Raw genomic sequence first — 18,190 nt, forward strand, 5'->3', positions numbered from 1 at the left:
GTCCAAACATTTACAGCTCGAAATGCTTCAAATTTACTCAAAGTTCGAAAGTGAACTAAATTTAAGGCCAACAGGTTCGCTTCCCCACTACTTGTTTGTTCGAAGAGGTTCGAGTGCGCCCTGTCCGCCAGCGGAGTTCCGCACCGTGCACTCGCCTCGAACATCTGCCATTTTTAGTCCCATTCAAGTTTCGCTTGCGTTTTCGCGTCGCCTGGTCACTAGTGTCGTTTTTGTAAGTTGTTGGGGTGGGTTAAAACCCGCGCGCAGAGCTATAATTTTATTCCTGGAAAATCGTCGTTGGCGCTGACCGCGTCGCACTGCAAACTTACCGTACGCAAACGAAAGTATTAGCCCTTTGTAGCCGGACAACTGTCAAACGGATTTGACTGACACAAGAGCAGTGATATTAGCAGCGCAACGGAAAGCAATTATACGACATCAAAATGTTCTCACGACCCAGGTAAGCTTTTTTTTATCGTTTAGGTTTTTATGCAAGGACTCGCCTCGAAGGATTTGTGAGCGTGTGTGTGCCTCGGTCTTGAGGGCGCGAATTATGTAAGAATTTGCGATGCGGGAGGAGCAACTGCCCCAGCTGGTAGCCCAGTGACCTAGTCACTCGGATCAGACGAGCGGCCGCCAAGTCGTCCGTGTATATATACAATATATTCACATAGTATATCATCCCATTTCCCCTTCTCTTTTTTTGTTCCTCCTTTTGCTGCGCAGCTTTCGTTTTCACTGGGAAGCGCTATGTGCGAGCGAGAGAGGGATTCCGATTGGGAATCGCACATGGCCTGGCATTGACCCTTTGGCTTCCCTCCCTTTCTCGCACTTGCTGGTCCCGTTCGGCGAACAGCTGTTTTCAGAATTTTCACTTTTCCCTTGCAATTGCATAAGCGTTTTCGAACTTGCATGTCTTCGTTTTTTTGGCTGGCAAACAAGAAACAGCTGAAAAAATCAATGGGCTGCAGAGAGAGAAAAGAGGGGTGCTACGTATCATAATTATATGTGCTTTATTCTTCGGTGGAGGAATATCTCCGCACATAATTCGTATGATTCATAGCTGGATAGGAAGTACAAATACAAATGTATTCTATTGTTTAGCAGTTTTCTAAGAAAAAACAACTAATGGACCTCATCTTACTTTTACAATCAAAAACAATTTGTTTCCTGTGTAGCGAAAACACAACACCTTCAATACCATGGACATGGACATATATTCGAAAGATGGTCTGGCGGAATTCTAAATTTGGTGCATATACCGAAAAAATGTGTGCTTTGTATCGCCACTGTCAGCGTTTTTCGTTGCCAAGTTCATCAAGAATGTTTTCAGCTGGCCCGCTATCTTGCCTCTCGTTCCCACGCAAACAGTTAGCCAGAAATTTGGCTAGCAAAAAGAGAAAAGACGTAAAGAGTTAATGAACTTGGCCTTCAGACTCCAGTTCTTAGGGGAAATATTCTTAGGGCTTTTCGGGCCCTAAAAATAATTATTGGTAGCACTTGGAGATATAGAGGGTATCATTTACGACACGCACTTATTCCGTGTATTTGGCTCAGATATGCGAAATTGTTTAGCACTCGACGTGGTGGGGGCTCATGTGAGTGCCATACAAATAAATGGAAAAAATTGACGAGTGATAGCGTGTTACCTAAACGATAATTATCAACCCAAAGTGCTCGCCTTTTGTCGGCGTAAGGGATCTCGGGGTTTCCAGCCCGGCGCACGTCACTAACCGGTTTCAACTTGACCAAAATCCAACAGCGACACTGATACCGACCCTCTGCCAATCCCATTCCCATTCCCCGCGAGCATGATTCCATCAATGAACCGCAAACACAAATTAGTCACACGCCTCTGTCCCGCGACATTTGCCTCTCTCGTAATTAGCACCATCTATTCGAACTGCCAGCTAGCAAAAACTAAACAGCAGGGGTCAGAATTATAGGGCAGCTTATAATATATGATCTTCGCTTGGCACTTCGATCACAGTGACAGTGTTGCACAATCAGAACCTGATTTTAATTAATTGATCTACTAGTGAGTTGGTGTCCATAATTTATTTTTGTAAGCCCTTCACTATGAGTTGTTAGTTTCGCAATCTTATCTTGGGGCATTTACACTTCAAGAACAGAAAAACATTTTCAAGTTCAATGATCCAATTGGTTTTGTAATTCTTTAAATTGATACGATCACAAGGAAGTGTCTAGAAAATTAGCTACTTTAGTTGTCCTTAAGGAGAATAAATAATAATGCACTTCAGGCCAAGCGGTAGAACTTAACTTGTAGTTTTTATAGTAAAGATCTTCGATTCTAAGGCACTGGATTAGATGCTAGAGTTATGGCCGCGGCTGTGCATAGATTTTTATCGTGATGTTGCCAGGCCATCCATCCCCCTTATCGCTGGCGCTTTGGATTCCGGGGGACAGCTGTAAACAATGCGGCTTAGTTTCCTTCTTTTCTGCTTTTCATTTTATATTTTGGCGTGCCCAGCGCGGTGATAAACAAAAATCCGCTGACGTCGACTTTGGGCATGGCGTTTTTATTCCATAAATATGTACATATGTGTGTGTTTGTGGGTGAACAGGGGGGCCCCCAGTGGCAATGTCAAGAATGACAGTGGGCCAACCTCAAAGTCAAGGGTTCCCAGGGGGTTCTCCAATTGCCACGCTGATAAAGTGATTCACGTAATGCACTTTTGCGATTTGCAGCTTATGTGGAACTGTGAGTAAATTGTGCCGATGCGGCACTTCAGCAACAGGAAAGACTGCTGTGGCAGCAGCAACAGTTCCCACACCTCGCCATTATCATGAGGTGGTGGGCGATATCATCTGCCCGTCTCAGGTGCGCGGCATAGATCACATCCGTGATCCGCGACTCAACAAGGTAAGGAGCACTAAATTAATTGTGTGGCCCATAAGTTTTGTATTCACAAATGCTTTTCTTTTTAGGGCCTGGCCTTTACGCTGGAGGAGCGCCAGACTCTGGGCATCCATGGACTGCAGCCAGCGCGTTTCAAGACGCAAGAGGAGCAGCTGCAGCTCTGCAAGATCGCCGTGAACCGCTACACGGAGCCGCTGAACAAGTATCTCTATCTGAGCGATCTGTACGATCGCAATGAGCGTCTTTTCTTCCGCTTCCTGTCGGAGAACATCGAGGATCTGATGCCCATTGTGTACACGCCGACGGTGGGCTTGGCCTGCCAGCGCTTTGGCCTGATCTACAGACGTCCTCATGGTCTGTTCATCACCTACAACGATCGCGGACACATCTTTGATGTGATGAAGAACTGGCCGGAGCCGAATGTGCGTGCCATCTGTGTGACGGATGGCGAGCGCATCCTGGGACTGGGAGATTTGGGCGCCTGCGGCATGGGCATTCCCGTGGGCAAGCTGGCCTTGTACACGGCTCTGGCCGGAATCAAGCCCCATCAGTGCCTGCCCATTGTGGTGGATGTGGGCACCAACAACATCGATCTGTTGGAGGATCCCCTGTACGTGGGTCTGCGTCAGAAGCGAGTGGTTGGTCGGGAGTACGACGACTTCATTGACGAGTTTATGGAGGCCGTGGTGCAGCGCTATGGCCAGAACACTCTGATCCAGTTCGAGGACTTTGGCAACCACAATGCATTTAGGTTCCTGGACAAGTACCGCAACACCTACTGCACCTTCAACGACGACATCCAGGGCACCGCATCCGTGGCCGTAGCTGGACTCTATGCCTCCAAGCGTATTACGGGCAAGTCCTTCAAGGACTACACCTTCCTGTTCGCAGGAGCCGGTGAGGCCGCCATCGGCATCGCCGATCTCACGGTCAAGGCCATGGTGCAGGATGGTGTGCCCATCGAGGAGGCCTACAACAGAATTTACATGGTCGATATCGATGGTCTGCTGACCAAGAGCCGCAAGGTGGGCAACCTGGATGGCCACAAAATCCACTACGCCAAGGACATCAATCCGATGTCAGATCTCGCCGAGATTGTCTCCACCATCAAGCCCAGTGTATGTTATAAAAATTGTTATTTCTGATGAAACTTTTGATAATCTTTAACTGATCAACAGGTGCTTATTGGTGCTTCGGCTGCTGCCGGCATTTTCACACCGGAGATCCTGCGCACCATGGCGGATAACAACGAGAGGCCCGTGGTGTTCGCCTTGTCCAATCCCACCAGCAAGGCAGAATGCACTGCCGAAGATGCTTACAAGCACACGGATGTGAGTTATTTGAATTGGAAATTAGAATGACCAACTAATGAGATGATTGAAATGCATAGGCTCGCGTGATCTTCTCGTCGGGCTCTCCCTTCCCACCGGTCCAGATTGGTGACAAGACCTTCTACCCTGGCCAGGGTAACAACGCCTACATCTTCCCAGGTGTTGGCTTGGGCGTGATCTGCACGGGTACTCACCACATACCCGACGAAATGTTCCTCATCGCCGCCCAGGAGTTGGCCAACTTCGTGGAGCCCAGCGACATTGAGCGCGGATCGCTGTATCCTCCGCTGTCGAGCATCCGCAACGTGTCCATGAACATTGCCGTTGGCGTGACCAAATGTGCCTACGATAGAGGTAAGATACCAATAGCATACCAATCTTGATGGATCAGAAAAGATGACTAAATTTGTTTATTTTTGTAGGCTTAGCATCCACCTACCCGGAGCCACAGGACAAGCGCAAGTGGCTAGAGAACCAGCTGTACAACTTCAACTACGAGAGCTCGATGCCCGCTTCCTGGGTTTGGCCGCGGATGCCCTACATTAAGACTCGTGATTTAGTCCCCACAAAGCTCTATGGAAAACAAAGTGAAAATTAATTTCTTCTTTATTTTATTCTAGGCGAAGAAAGCCCGCTCATTGCCGCCATCAAATAAAATAGCATTAATGCGTTCAACTGGTTGATGGCACCGTTCTGTTTTGCATCTAACACACTCTACTACTTCCAAGCGTACACCATCAGCACCAAGCAACAAAACAACCAACCGACTACTAACTACCCTAGACTAGATAAATTTCCAGTGCTCACTCTTTTTTAATGTTTGTCGATCGATCCGTTGGCACCGACAGTCGAACTCAGCCGCAACTAAGAAATGATTAAAATGTTGTTAATATTAAATAATTATAACACTTAACAAGCTGCGGAACCAAGGGATCGGTTCTTAAATGTATTTTCAAATTGTTTAATAGTATTATGTATGTATGCCATGTTTTTATATATGTAAAAATTATCATGTTATTAATTTTGTGATACCGAAACGAACGATACTAAATGACGACATTGACTTGACGACTGTGACGGTGACTACGCCTCCGAAAAAGCAATTACGCAGTATTCTATTCTATGCGATCACTATCCTATCTGTATTTAATCTATGCTATGTTTATGGTTTGCTGTAACTTAAACACCCGATTGGCTTCGCAATTCCATTCCTCGCCGCTTGCCATAACTATCCCGCATTATCAGTGTACCCCAGCTTCCGATATGATCTGCTCTGTCTACTACTACTACTACTAACTCTGACGGCGGCATCAAGCGAGCTCTGAAGCTATACTTATTTATCAAATTCACGCTTAATCACAACCCACCCGAAATTCGACAATTGATTGATTTATCTATTGCTATATGCTCCTTTCGTTCACACACAGAGAGCGAGGAAGTAATGTAAATTATCGAACCCCCTACAAACCGACCGCCTAGAACAATTGGCTAGACAGCAGAGCTAACTGGTGAGAACAACCCAAACAAGCAAACAACCAAACAGCCAACCATGCAACCGATTCCACATGTAAAACAACTTAACTCGCTGCCGTTAACCACCACCAACTATCTAAGTTAGAACACTATGCTTTCCCTTATATCTGTAGATATATTCGAGCGACGATTATGTTTGTTGTTTAGCCATGTCTGATATTTATTAACGCAATTAAGCAGCTTTGTTATAATTTATTGTTAAAAGGTCGAGCCTAATGTATCAGTACCTAGAAATCCTACCCCTTATGATCGATCGGACCGATTCAGCCATTGTACCACTGACTAGATGATGATGATGTGCGATACACAATAAAACGAAAACACAAGTTAAACCCAGTCGATCCTTTATGCCAAGTGCTTGCTGGAGATCTCTTGAGATCTGGATGCCCCTTTGTTTTCAGAGCTTTCGCGAGAGTTTCAAGTTTGTGTGTCGGCAGGAGAACGAGAGAGGAGAGGCTTGGGAACGCATTTGATTCTAACTTGTTTTGTTATTGTCTCTGGCAGTATAAACAAATGTTTGAAAATATTCGGATATTTCCATAAATTGTTAATTCTATTCCGGATGACGGGGCAAGAAGCGATGTGAGATTAAAGCTTCGATTTAAACTCGATTTCGTTCTCTCTGCTGCTGCTGCTGCTGCTGCTGGCGGTATAAAACGCAACTTCTCAGCTTGTTATCTCCCAGTCGCGCTTGAAACGTCTGTTTGCCCAGAAATCCACGTCACACGCACACGTACAGGTTCTGAGCGTCCAGATCAGCGATTCCAGCGAGATGATGATAGCCAGCAGCCTCGCCGTCTTATATGGCATTGCCATCGTCTCGTCGATGGGCGCGCAATCTGCCCGAGCAGGTTAGAGGAATTCTCCGAATCCGCGTCGGTGGGATGCTAATGCTAATATTGGTGTACATTATTGCATGGGCCAGACTACGCCGACGACTGCACCACACCGGATGGCGATCAGGGTCAGTGCATGCCCTTCTCCTCCTGCCGCACCATCGAGGAGCGCCTGAGGGAAGCCCAGAAGGCCGGACAGAAAGTGCCAGCCGACTACGCCAGTTACCTGCAGAAGGCACTCTGCGGCGAGTTCAATGGAGTGGTGAGTCCAAGAATGAAGGCTCTTTAACTCAATGCGACAGAGACGGAAAGTTCAATATACTATATGGTCAACATTATCTCCATTCTGTATAATTAAATCAAACAAAAACCCCCTGCATAAATGCGCGCTGAATTACGATGAACTACAATTATGTTATTCATATATAGAATGAAACTCATTGATATGTACAGCGAACTATAAATAAGATTCCTTGTCATTTCTAGATTCCATATAAACCAGATCGTTTTAATGACGTCTCTTTTCCAGCGCCACTTCTGCTGCCCCTCAGCCAACATTCAGCACAACTCCAAGGTGATGAGCCTGTTCAAGGAGGAAAACTTCGACTGCGGCAACTTCCTCAGCCAAAGAGTGGCCAATGGCTACGAGGTGAAGCTCTCCTCCAGACCCTGGATGGCCCTGCTCCGTTACCAGCAGTTTGGAGAGTCCAGATTCCTGTGCGGCGGAGCCATGATCTCCGAGCGTAGGTGTTCCTCCCAAGAAATCTAATGTGATCTTTAATAACAAGTATATCGCTATAGGCTACATCCTGACTGCTGCCCACTGTGTCCACGGTCTTCAGAACGATCTGTAAGTAGATGAATCCCAATATGGAAGCAGTCGTATCATAATCTCCATTTGCATAGCTATGAGATTCGCCTGGGCGAGCACCGCATCTCCACGGAGGAGGATTGCCGGCAGCAGGGACGCAAGAAGAAGTGTGCCCCGCCAGTTGTGGATGTGGGCATTGAGAAGCATCTGATTCACGAGAAGTACGACGCCCGCCACATCATGCATGACATAGCTTTGCTGAAGCTCAACAGGAGCATTCCCTTCCAGAGTAAGCCAAGTCAAGTTTGAATCCCCATGAATATCTATAGCTGATTGTATATTCCCCATGCAGAGCACATCAAGCCCATCTGCCTGCCCATCACGGACGAGCTGAAGGAGAAGGCGGAGCAGATAAGCACCTACTTTGTGACCGGCTGGGGCACCACGGAGAACGGCTCCTCGTCGGATGTGCTGCTCCAGGCGAACGTGCCGCTGCAGCCGCGATCCGCCTGTTCCCAGGCCTACCGCAGGGCAGTGCCGCTCAGCCAACTTTGTGTGGGCGGTGGCGACCTGCAGGACTCCTGCAAGGGCGACTCCGGCGGCCCGCTCCAAGCACCCGCCCAGTACTTGGGCGAGTATGCCCCGAAAATGGTCGAGTTCGGGATCGTCAGCCAGGGTGTGGTCACCTGTGGACAGATTAGCCTGCCCGGTCTGTACACAAATGTGGGCGAGTACGTGCAGTGGATCACGGACACCATGGCCAGCAATGGCCTGTGAGGAGCATCATCATTCGTCGGCAGTTCTTAGAGCGTGCCTTAGTATTAAGTCAAACCCAAAAATATATTAAACACATATTTGTAAACTCAGTCAACACCTTTGCAGTTTTATTCGAAATGTGTTTTGCATATGACACCTTAATGGCAAATGATTTGAGTGACTCGATTTGTGGATACCCTGGGGGATTGAAAATCATAACGGATTAAGTTAAAACCTGTTCTACTCTCTTTTTCCTAACAATTTCAATTACTTGTGTATGACTCATAAATACGTCTTTTATTACTATTCAATGGACATGTGAATAAATGCACATTTTCTATGAATATTAACAATCAGAATTATTGTGTAATAGACTTGTGAGTAATATCGCTTGAATCTCGAGTGATAACCAAGAGTGTTGTGTGTTGCCTAGTGGCAATAAGTACCCATAGAGCTATTAATCAACCGCGATAATGCAGCTAATATACGAGTTCAATTGAATTGTTAGACTGTCCAGCGAACTTAAGATAAGCTTTGGATTGGATTAATGTTTATGTGTTCTTTCCGAGATTACTTGCAATCAAGTGCTGGGTTAATAGGAATAGGATCTAAAGTTTCCGACCTGTCCCAAGTGACGTGCGTTCTAAACTTAGCAGGATTTCTATCGCAAACCGCAAATTTCGGGGGATTTTTTGCACGCATGGCGCACTTAGAGATCTTACCCGGCGATGCTGGGAATTTCTGTTCTGGAAATTCCATGTTACACATCCGACTCATATCCAAAGAACGGGTTTCGATATGGCTATGTCTGTGGCTATGGCGACGACCTGCACTTTGGGCGTAGCCAGGTGAATGGGGAATTGGGTAGCATACTAATTGAGCAAAAAAGTACCGCTTCAATTGGCTGCTCAGCCCACCTGTTGAACCCTAACGACGCGTGCCAGTCCCCGCGACTGCATCGTCGATCTGGAGATGCCGTAGAATCGGAGACATGGAGGGGCAGAGATGTAGCGACTTGCAGCGACCGGCTAATCGCCAGGGGGTTTCCTGGAATTTAATCGCTTTTCCCACGCTCCACGGTCCAAGCTCCACAATCGCTTTTCGTATCATAGATGAAGTGATGATTATAGTTTTCAAACGTGGTTATGCTTTTATAAAGAATCATTATTTTAACAAACATAACTAATGTTAGAAACAAATATAATATTTATATTTGGTATCAGCTATTGAGTAAGTGCTTTATAGCGAGCGTAACTTTATAGTATTGTATATACACCAACTCAATTAGATAGCTAGTATCTGAAACTAGTAGTTCTCCGCCTTGCGCTTGATCTTGTGGAAGTGCGGCAAAAACCTGTATCCGTCGATCTGGGATTGCGCTCAGCTATTGATCATAAATGCTGTCTGGATTGGATTGTATCGGATTGGCGCTTCCCACAGCACGCGAATCCGAGCTACAAAAGCTCGGCACACGACGATCTGGTGTTCATTACAAGTTGATCTGTTCAGCGCGCACGTTGGAGAACTCAATCGTGATCGGGAACGAGATCTCGGAGAGCAGCAGCATTAGCATCCGGACTTGAGACGGGTTTTTTACAACAGCAGGAAGGCGTCCCACGTTGAGATTACGGATTATTGATCATAGCAATCAGTCAGGATGGTGTCTGCGGCGTTTGGACTTGGACTGCTCTTGTGCATCTTGCCCCAGCTGGTCATCAGTCGTAAGTAATCAGAAGTTCTATCCTAGGAATTTTATTAATATTCCATTGGCTTGCAGAGAGCAGCTGCGTCACGCCGGCCCAAGCAGCCGGTCAGTGCATCCGATACCAGGAGTGCCCCTTCGTGCAGAAGATTCTCGGGATCTACGGTCGGAATATACCACGGAAAATCCACAACCAAATTAGTGAGATGCAGTGCAGGAGCACTACGAATACGAGGGTAGGTTTTTATGATTTCAAAATAAGTTAAATTATTAAAGACTATTAAATCTGTTCCTGGTTTCTAAGAATATTCTCTAATAAATCCACTTGAATCTATGTTTTCAGGACTTCCATCTCTGTTGCCCCAACGAGGCCACCCCACAGTCCGCATCCAATCGGGAGTCGCAGCGGAAGGTCGTGCGATCGGAGGGCGGAAATCTGAACCGGTATGATCGCCAGGGTCTGCAGCTGCTGAACTCGGTGTCCAACTGCGGCAACAAGGGCAATCCCAAGGTGAGCGGTGGAAAGACGGCCAGGCCAGGCGACTTTCCCTGGGTGGCCCTGCTCAAGTACAAGATCAACGATCCGCGTCCATTCCGCTGCGGCGGCAGCCTCATCAGCGAACGCCACATCCTGACCGCTGCCCACTGCATCATCGATCAGCCGGAAGTGTAAGTTCCTCATGCTAAATCCATACAATTTCATCACATCGTAATGCACTCCACATTGATCATTCGAACTAATTGGTTCAACATCTAGTACTGATGACTAATCTGTGTGAAAATGGTATTCTGCTTTTTAGAATTGCGGTGCGCCTGGGCGAGCATGACTTGGAATCGGAGGAGGACTGCCACTATTTGGGCGGCACAAACCGCGTGTGCATTCCGCCCTACGAGGAGTACGGCATAGAGCGCATACGAGTGCATCCCAACTACGTGCATGGCAAGATCAGCCATGACGTGGCCATCATTAAGCTGGATCGCGTGGTTAAGGAAAAAACGCATATCAAGCCCGTGTGCCTGCCCATCGACCAGAAGTCCCAGGAACTGGACTTCGATCAGAGCTTCTTTGTCGCCGGCTGGGGCGGCACCGAGAAGGAAACTGTGGCCACCAAGCTCCAGCAGGCGCTGATCACCAGGAAGAGTCTGGATGAGTGCCGACAGTACTACAACAAGGGTGAGGTGAACGAGAACCACATCTGCGCCACGGGAACTGGGATCAAGCACACCTGCCAGGGAGATTCCGGCGGCCCTGTGTTCTTCAAGCATCGATTCAAGAACACCTACCGAGTGGTCCAGTACGGCGTGGTCTCCTTCGGCGGACGGCTGTGCGGACAGAACCAGAACCAGCCAGGAGTCTTCGCCAGCGTCATCGACATGCTGCCCTGGATCACGCAGAACCTTCAGTAGTGCCAAACGATACTCTCTTTCCACAAGACACCAACTTATTTATATTCTTTTAGTCTTAAGATTTCTTGCCGCAGGATTATCTAGATTTGTAAATTATTTTAATAAATACGATTAGCAGCAATATTTAAAATGCAATTCTTTATCTCGGTGGGATTCGGGATCCTTTAACAATGCACATATAGTGTTCTATTCATTTTTACGAAAGCTTGAACTACACTTATGACTCATAACTTTTCATATTGTTTAAGCATAGCTTTAGAATTCCGAATAATTTCGATATTTCGAGATTCTTACAAATTTGTCGTCATGGCCTTGGATAAAGTTCTAAGATACTGCCTATTTCAATATCATAAATCTTTCGGAGAGTGATCATTCTATAAAAACGTGATTTCTTAGGAATTCTATATAATATGGCTATCAGCTTCGACTTTTGATCGAAAACTGAGTCATCAATAATGGCAATGGCATTGGTATGCTATAATTTGCGGTTAGCCGCTGCAGTTAATGTCCATGTAAGACCTAAGATCTTGTCTGAGAATACCTTTGGATATATATGTAAATATATATCTGCAAGTTAATAGTACCTAATACTAACCCACGACCTTAAAAGTCCAATGTGACTTGTGCTTTTAAGGATGTCCATATTATTAATTGCCAGGCGCGTCTGTTTTATGTGGGCTCTAACATTGAACTAAATCCAAGCCAATAAAACTGGGTAGTTATTTTAATGTAGGCCAAAGCGGAAACAATAGATAGATGGATATCATGCGGCCCATTGTTACCAAAAGCTCGCAGTCGAAAAGAAAATTTGGGCAAACAGTTTCCTTTTCTCCGCCGAACAGTTAACAATGCGTATTTTCCACGTATTTTTGCTAAAGATGTAACCTACCCTATATAATCCATATAGTTCCAATACAAAACTTTTTTTTATTGCAGGATTCTATACTTGGTGACCTTTTATCACACGCTGCCCTTCTTTGCGAGGGTCTCCGTGTCGCTGCTCAATAGCTACCTCTCCTCGTCGGTTTCATTTAATCTGGATACTATATAGTAAGTTAAAATAGTTCAAAAGTGTCCTAAGCTAACTTCCATTGTCCAGCTTGAATTGGAACTCCACTTTTCCGGCCATTACCGTGTGCGAGATTTATAACGCCGAGAGGATTTGGGATCTGAGTGATTCCCATTTCGGCGTGGAGCACGATATGCACGTGGATGATTTCATTTCGGAAATTGTATTCTATCGAGGCGTCTGCAGCAGCTGCGAGGATTGCTTCAGGATGCGATGTCCGTCCAACTTCACCCACCTTGTGGACGTGGTGCGTTGCGTTGCCCAGCTATCCTTACTTGCTCCTAGCTATATTCTCGAGTCCTTGCAGTTCCGCACCAAGTGCCATCAGTTGCTGGTGAATTGTACATATCTAAACAAGCTGTTCGACTGCTGCGATCAGTTTCTGCCCATGCCCACGGAGTATGGACTGTGCTTCTCCTTCAACTCGCATCAGGCACGCAAAGTGTCCCATGTCCAGTTTACCAACAACCGTATGACGGGACCGGGACATCTCAGCTTCCATGCCGCCGCCGACATTCAGCTGTACGTTCATGCGCCAATCGATGTGCCCTACCAGTTCTCCGAGGGCATGATAAGGGAAACGGTGCTGCTGGGTCACTACAAGGAGCTTATCTTGAACGTGATCGAGGTGCACAACGACGAGAGTGTTCAGGACCTAAGCATGGAGCAGCGGCGATGTCGCTATGGCCATGAGCATGTGCCGGAGCGACAGGGAATCTACGACTTCTACAGCTACTCCGGCTGCGTGGTGGAGTGGTAATTCTTAATAAACTTAATATAAGACTTAATTCATAGATTTGTGTATAATCCTTAGTACTGTGCTACTGCAACTGGACAACTGCAATTGCACCAGTCACTTTATGGCCATTCCCGGCCAGAATTATCTGCCCGTTTGTGACGTTCGGGGCCTGATCTGCCTGACCCGGATCCGCGACAAGATCATGACGGAGCGCAAGTCCTGCGAGTGCATGAGCTCCTGCGAGGAGCCGGAGTACAACATAATATACAACTCGGCTGATGAGTAAGCACATTAGGATGTTTCATTACCACAGTTTAACATTGATAAGTCAAAAAAGTAAATAGTTACTTAAAAATGTATCTTCTAACTTCAAGGGATGATGAAGCATCAGATGAAGTGTCCGAGATCCGCGTGGCCTTGGTTGAACTGCCAACACAACGATATGTTCGTCGCGTAACCAAGACTATACTGGACTTCTTGAGTAAGCTACTCTATCCATGTTAATCTATATTAGTTTTTAATTTGCCTTTTGCCGTTTCAGTTTCCCTTGGAGGACTGGTTGGCCTGTTCTTCAACACATCCGCCCTGCGAATGGTGGAGACCATTGTTATCTGTCTGCGGTACAGAAAAACAATTGTGAAGTGGGTTAAGCGGTTTTTTCTTGGCACAGTTCAATATTTACAGATCTTGGACCAGTCGACGTAAATCACAATAATATCATAAGCCTTAAATCCTAGTTGTCTTTCTATAGGGAGTATGCGTGTACCGGATGCACTTGTACGAAGTGGGTAGTAGGAGCTCAGCTCCGTGTCATCTTTTGGGCCACATAGGCTGCGCTATCCGGGGAATTGTGCCAATTGGGCGGCGTTACGAACTGCATTAGGGTTTGCATGTAGTTGGGGAGATACATGAAGCTGGAGAAGAGCACCAGGAAGAGCATCACCAGGAAGAATCCATCTGATTAAAAGCAAATAATCCGTATTAGCAGTTGGCTTTGTCGCCCAATTTCGATACTCACTGATCAGCTTCTTTTCCCAGGGCTCAAGCATGTTCACGCATGTCACCAGTTCGTACTGTCGGTAGGCGTGGCTGGCCAAGTGTTTTAAATTTAACATTTTCGATGAGTAAAGTCCAATAAATTCGCGTCGCAGGAAATTGAGTTGTAAACAAAAAACATATGGCATTTGGTGTAGCCAGACGTTATGAAACTTGAATCGTATAAGCATTTCTGTAGTAGCCAGCCTTCAACAGTTACCTAACACAACACTGCAATGTTAAGTCTTAACAGTACTGTAAAATCATATGGCGCGATTGTTTTGATTATTTCTGATCACATCTTTTGTTTTTTAAGTTTTTGAACAAGAATTAAGCAGCCCGGAGCTTAAAATGAATAATAGATTTGTTCGGTAGGTTCCAGCAAATACAGCACTCGTAGAATCCATATAAACTTGGTGTCTTTCAAGAGTTTGGGAGCCATCGCAACCAGAAGCAATTGAAAGGAGACCATCTGTGTCGCATGAAAACCTTCGAATATTTGATAAATCCTGCTGGGACATCTCACAAAGTGCCACAAATAAGATCCTGACGGGCAACAAAGCCCTGGACACTCATTTTGGAGGTGGAATATCCTTGGGTCACCTGGTCGAACTGATCGGCAATTCGGGCACCGGAAAAACGCAAATGTGGTACGTTATTAACCATTATTTTGTTATTAACTATGATTTACAAATGGTATTTGTATTAATTGATAGCTTGCAACTTTGCCTAAATGTACAAATTCCAAAGGCAGCTGGCGGATTGGAGGGCAGTGCATTATTTATAGACACTCGACAGGATTTCCATCCTGACAGATTAATGGGTTAGTAGATGAAATAAGCTATTTCTCTGGTATAACTAAACAAAGTTTATTTCTAGGCCTAGCTCTGAAAGTGGAAAGGCAGTATGCACAAAGAGTTCCAGAATTTAAGGCTCACAAAATGCTGCATAAAATCCATTATGTGAGGTGCCCCAAACTGGATCAATTAATGGCCACTGTGCTCAGTTGCCACAGGCATCTCGTGGATCATCCCGATGTAAAATTATATATATTTCTAATATCTCTTTCTTCGCTACTATAAAATGTTCACAATGTCCTTTGTTAGCACCACAAAAATCCATACTTTTGCCAAAACAATTGAAAGACATTTCAGTAACTTTAAAAACGCAACTGTCTCCTTAGATTAAGCTGATTGTAATCGACTCCCTGGCTTTTACTCTGCGAATGCTTGAGGATGGCGCCCATCGTTACGAGCTGCTTCTGGAACTGCATGAAAGCATGCGGAGATTGCAACGTCAACACGAATTGGCCGTAAGTCCTCACAATCGATCAATTTTGCTTTCCTTTCATAATCCCGTCCAACGGCAGTGGGTCTTCACCAATGTGCTCACGCATCGCTACGTCAAGCAAAAGTTCCAAGTGGAGCCCGCCTTGGGGGATCTGCATTCGCACTTGATCAACGAGCGCATCTGGTTTACGGGCAGCTCTGAGCTTCACCTGGGCAAGTCGTGGCGAACGAGTACATTAATTAAGGAATCCGAATGAGGCTTCATCACTTTTACTTTGTGTCGAGCTTAAGCATTAGTTAGAAATAGGTACATGCGTGGTAGGATTAAATATGAAATTATCAGATGATATATTGTTTTTCTATAAAATAAAAATATGTTAAGCAAAAGATTAGAATCGAAGCATTAGCACAGGAAAGAGGAGCAGCAGCAGCATTGGCAAACGGCATCCTCAACCACTTGCCATGATGCACTGTGGCACAGAAAACGGATCCGCAACTAGCGCACACCCAGCCAGCTGCTGAGCACTTGCTAAAAGCTCCACCGGTCACCTCCACTCCACGAGGAGTCCGATGCCTATCGAAGGCGCAGCTCCAGATTGACAGACGAGCAACGCCTGATTTATGCGCGCGGCGCAGGAATGTGGCAAAGTGTAAAAAGTGTTTACACATACGAACCGCGACACCCAAACCAGACTGCCGATCTCTAGCCCGCGGCCTTTTGATTATACACGGAGAAAAGTAAAGTATAATTTTCTAGATAAATATTCAAATGATTCATTTGGTTACATTTCATGTCATTTACAATATATATGTTTAACTTTTGCGGTTTACAGTGCAATGTTCACTTTTGGAAAAGTAAAACCAAATACTTGCATACATTATTCTTTCCAGTGCACACCTTAGGCGAACATGTAGCTCCGGGCAGCAGCTAGTCACGCATATGCAGCGACAACTAATTCAATTTCCACTTGCCAGAAGGAGGCGGCTGTTTAGCCGAGTGTGCACGCCTAATTGGTAATGCGATCGGCTTTATTGAGGCGCTGGAGTCGAAGCAGCACTTGTGGCTATAGCTCTACCCATATGGCTTAGTCTCTGGATCGGAATCGGTGGATGTGACTGAGCCTGGTGCTCACTGCCTGGTGGAGTTCGCTTGTGCAGTCACAGGCTATCGCTGTCGCTCAGCGCAAATCCCATTACGTGCGATCCTTTTCGAGCCATAAACATGTAACAGCTGCAGAGCCGAGCTCCCCTCCCAGTTTCCACCGATCCCACCCGATCCTAGCCGAGTTTCCTGGCTTCCAGCGGCGCAACTTGTCGCTCGAACTTAATTGCCTCGGTTGCGCTTATGACTTTCGTGTGCAATGCATCCTCATCCGCATCCACATCGCCGATCTGTGACTGCAGCATTAGAAAGTAACTCCAGCCGGCGGATAGCTATAGCTATCAACATCGGGCTCGCATCGTCTTCGTCGTCTTCGCGGAGTTGCTGGCGCTATTTTCGACACCGACTGGCCCGCCATAAATTTCCAACTGTCCTGTAATGCACTTGGGCCTCAAAAACTAGAAATAGTCTGACTATCCGAGATGATCGGAAAAAGATTTTGGTATCAGTAAAAAAACACTACAGATTCAGATTTGGTATAGATTTTATTTTGGAATCATTAAAAGGCAATGTAAAGTTTGGTCTTTGTATCATTGTATTTTTTATATTCGTTTCTGGTAAATCCTAATGCCTAATATATTATTTACTACATTAGTTTTAAATATTTTTCTTTTCGTGTGTTTAATTTACCAAGCTGGCAAGTTGAAAGTCCATTTCCCATTTTCCATTTCGTACGGCTTTCAATTAAAACAAAAAGCAAAAAGCGAACAAACATTCCGAGTTACCGAGCATGGCCTGGCAATTTGGCCACGACCTCGTGCACCGCCAAAGTTCAGGCCCAGAGTGGCTAATTCCGCAACACCGCGCCGCCCCGATGGCAGCGCCCGATAGCAACGGCCACGGCCACAAGCTGCGGCTCCAGGAGGAGCCACTCTGCTCCACTCTGGCCGTGAGATAATCAAATGTTGGCCAAAAAGGATTGCACTCACCGCGTCCGCTGCCGCCGCCCGGCTTATTGTTCTGAGAAATTGTTATTAATTGAGTTGTACGTTGCACCTGGCAAGCTTCGATTTGGAAAGCACTTCACTACGTCTCGATGCCTAATCTGCTGCCCAGTGGGTGGCCCTTCAGCATCGGCCATTGACACTACTAAATGGCCCGGCTTCGCTCATTTGCCCAATTTAATTTGGCCTGGCCATCAATTTTGGCCAGAAGAGCAGCAGCCGCGATCTCGTCTCATTTGCATGCCCGTAATTTATGCCCATCAATTAGCTGATTAATTTATTTGGCGTGGAGCGAGAGCTGCGGAGCATCATGCCCAAAACGCTTGTCTAATTAGACAAATGCGCTACATTAATGTCGCCTCTGACATTTATAAAGCGCGGTTCTGCCGCAGTTGGGTGATTTTTCACTGGTTTTCTGGCTCCTCTTTCTTTCTTTGGGGGGCTTCAGGGGGCTTGGTAAATCAATTAATGAGCGACTAAGAGGGGTTAAATGGCCAGTGGGATTAGATCCTAATGTTTTGACATTCAAATCGAATTAGTCACTTTAATTGTGATTTTTTGGTAAAGGTCCCTGAAGCTAAGATAATAAGCAGATCGGTAAAACACTTAAAGGGTCGTTTTAAAAATCGTGGTTAAGCTAAATAAATATGTAGTCCTATAAAATTCGATTTATTTCTCTAAAGATACTTCTTTGT

At 45.9% G+C, this 18,190-nt stretch overlaps 6 protein-coding genes across 8 annotated transcripts; 5 read left to right on the forward strand and 1 right to left on the reverse strand.

Moving 5' to 3' along the window:
* Nucleotides 1-226: 226 nt before the first annotated feature.
* LOC6617143 (NADP-dependent malic enzyme) lies at nucleotides 227-6,077 on the forward strand. Of its 2 annotated transcripts, none has more exons than XM_032720748.1 (7): nucleotides 227-460; nucleotides 2,710-2,884; nucleotides 2,950-3,999; nucleotides 4,060-4,212; nucleotides 4,272-4,566; nucleotides 4,635-4,799; nucleotides 5,640-6,077. In XM_032720748.1, exons 1-7 carry the CDS (start codon nucleotides 444-446, stop codon nucleotides 5,657-5,659), a joined length of 1,875 nt encoding a protein of 624 aa, XP_032576639.1. In that variant the 5' UTR covers nucleotides 227-443; the 3' UTR covers nucleotides 5,660-6,077. The 2 variants fall into 2 exon arrangements, with proteins under 2 accessions (XP_032576639.1, XP_002041470.1); XM_002041434.2 differs by lacking the exon at nucleotides 5,640-6,077 and adding an exon at nucleotides 4,833-5,161 and having other exon boundaries at nucleotides 4,635-4,763.
* A 340-nt stretch (nucleotides 6,078-6,417) lies between these two features.
* Nucleotides 6,418-8,263, forward strand: LOC6617144 (serine protease grass). The gene is made up of 6 exons (XM_002041435.2): nucleotides 6,418-6,596; nucleotides 6,671-6,843; nucleotides 7,111-7,324; nucleotides 7,383-7,431; nucleotides 7,488-7,681; nucleotides 7,745-8,263. Exons 1-6 carry the CDS (start codon nucleotides 6,518-6,520, stop codon nucleotides 8,167-8,169), a joined length of 1,134 nt encoding a protein of 377 aa, XP_002041471.1. The 5' UTR covers nucleotides 6,418-6,517; the 3' UTR covers nucleotides 8,170-8,263.
* Nucleotides 8,264-9,606: 1,343 nt separating this feature from the next.
* On the forward strand, nucleotides 9,607-11,387 carry LOC6617145 (serine protease grass). Its single transcript, XM_002041436.2, has 4 exons — nucleotides 9,607-9,869; nucleotides 9,926-10,086; nucleotides 10,194-10,519; nucleotides 10,651-11,387. The coding sequence occupies exons 1-4, from the start codon at nucleotides 9,806-9,808 to the stop codon at nucleotides 11,255-11,257; spliced, it is 1,158 nt and encodes a 385-aa protein (XP_002041472.1). The 5' UTR covers nucleotides 9,607-9,805; the 3' UTR covers nucleotides 11,258-11,387.
* Nucleotides 11,388-12,105: 718 nt separating this feature from the next.
* On the forward strand, nucleotides 12,106-13,770 carry LOC6617146 (pickpocket protein 19). The gene is made up of 7 exons (XM_032723022.1): nucleotides 12,106-12,137; nucleotides 12,194-12,307; nucleotides 12,357-12,573; nucleotides 12,634-13,082; nucleotides 13,141-13,347; nucleotides 13,440-13,546; nucleotides 13,607-13,770. Exons 1-7 carry the CDS (start codon nucleotides 12,106-12,108, stop codon nucleotides 13,768-13,770), a joined length of 1,290 nt encoding a protein of 429 aa, XP_032578913.1.
* On the reverse strand, nucleotides 13,342-14,236 carry LOC6617147 (serine palmitoyltransferase small subunit B). Of its 2 annotated transcripts, XR_004362139.1 has the most exons (3): nucleotides 14,084-14,236; nucleotides 13,748-14,022; nucleotides 13,342-13,680 (listed from the first exon to the last, which is right to left on the reverse strand). XR_004362139.1 is itself a non-coding variant. In XM_002041438.2 (2 exons), exons 1-2 carry the CDS (start codon nucleotides 14,178-14,180, stop codon nucleotides 13,865-13,867), a joined length of 255 nt encoding a protein of 84 aa, XP_002041474.1. In that variant the 5' UTR covers nucleotides 14,181-14,236; the 3' UTR covers nucleotides 13,708-13,864. The 2 variants fall into 2 exon arrangements, 1 of the variants encoding a protein (XP_002041474.1); XM_002041438.2 differs by lacking the exon at nucleotides 13,342-13,680 and having other exon boundaries at nucleotides 13,708-14,022.
* Nucleotides 14,237-14,360: 124 nt separating this feature from the next.
* LOC6617148 (DNA repair protein RAD51 homolog 3) lies at nucleotides 14,361-15,801 on the forward strand. The gene is made up of 6 exons (XM_002041439.2): nucleotides 14,361-14,471; nucleotides 14,529-14,750; nucleotides 14,817-14,923; nucleotides 14,980-15,137; nucleotides 15,284-15,412; nucleotides 15,470-15,801. The coding sequence occupies exons 1-6, from the start codon at nucleotides 14,452-14,454 to the stop codon at nucleotides 15,644-15,646; spliced, it is 813 nt and encodes a 270-aa protein (XP_002041475.1). The 5' UTR covers nucleotides 14,361-14,451; the 3' UTR covers nucleotides 15,647-15,801.
* The last annotated feature ends 2,389 nt before the right edge of the window (nucleotides 15,802-18,190 follow it).

Source organism: Drosophila sechellia, chromosome 3R (assembly GCF_004382195.2).
Source record: "Drosophila sechellia strain sech25 chromosome 3R, ASM438219v1, whole genome shotgun sequence".
In the NCBI taxonomy this organism is placed as follows: domain Eukaryota; kingdom Metazoa; phylum Arthropoda; class Insecta; order Diptera; family Drosophilidae; genus Drosophila; species Drosophila sechellia.

Bases quoted from the DNA above. Each gene is read 5' to 3' on its own strand.
- LOC6617144 (XM_002041435.2), top strand. From the start codon at position 6,518: ATGATGATAGCCAGCAGCCTCGCCGTCTTATATGGCATTGCCATCGTC. The intron at 6,844-7,110 runs GTGAGTCCAAGA...TCTCTTTTCCAG, and splicing joins GCGGCGAGTTCAATGGAGTG to CGCCACTTCTGCTGCCCCTC. The intron at 7,432-7,487 runs GTAAGTAGATGA...CCATTTGCATAG, and splicing joins CACGGTCTTCAGAACGATCT to CTATGAGATTCGCCTGGGCG.
- LOC6617143 (XM_032720748.1), top strand. The intron at 2,885-2,949 runs GTAAGGAGCACT...TTTTCTTTTTAG, and splicing joins GTGATCCGCGACTCAACAAG to GGCCTGGCCTTTACGCTGGA. The intron at 4,567-4,634 runs GTAAGATACCAA...TTATTTTTGTAG, and splicing joins CAAATGTGCCTACGATAGAG to GCTTAGCATCCACCTACCCG.
- LOC6617148 (XM_002041439.2), top strand. From the start codon at position 14,452: ATGAATAATAGATTTGTTCG. The intron at 14,924-14,979 runs GTTAGTAGATGA...GTTTATTTCTAG, and splicing joins CCATCCTGACAGATTAATGG to GCCTAGCTCTGAAAGTGGAA. The intron at 15,138-15,283 runs GTAAAATTATAT...CTGTCTCCTTAG, and splicing joins ATCTCGTGGATCATCCCGAT to ATTAAGCTGATTGTAATCGA.
- LOC6617146 (XM_032723022.1), top strand. From the start codon at position 12,106: ATGCGTATTTTCCACGTATTTTTGCTAAAGAT. The intron at 12,138-12,193 runs GTAACCTACCCT...TTTTTATTGCAG, and splicing joins CACGTATTTTTGCTAAAGAT to GATTCTATACTTGGTGACCT. The intron at 12,308-12,356 runs GTAAGTTAAAAT...TCCATTGTCCAG, and splicing joins TTTAATCTGGATACTATATA to CTTGAATTGGAACTCCACTT.
- LOC6617145 (XM_002041436.2), top strand. From the start codon at position 9,806: ATGGTGTCTGCGGCGTTTGGACTTGGACTGCTCTTGTGCATCTTGCCC. The intron at 9,870-9,925 runs GTAAGTAATCAG...ATTGGCTTGCAG, and splicing joins GCCCCAGCTGGTCATCAGTC to AGAGCAGCTGCGTCACGCCG. The intron at 10,520-10,650 runs GTAAGTTCCTCA...TCTGCTTTTTAG, and splicing joins ATCATCGATCAGCCGGAAGT to AATTGCGGTGCGCCTGGGCG.
- LOC6617147 (XM_002041438.2), bottom strand. From the start codon at position 14,180: ATGTTAAATTTAAAACACTTGGCCAGCCACGCCTACCGACAGTACGAA. The intron at 14,023-14,083 runs GTGAGTATCGAA...GCTTTTAATCAG, and splicing joins CTGGGAAAAGAAGCTGATCA to ATGGATTCTTCCTGGTGATG.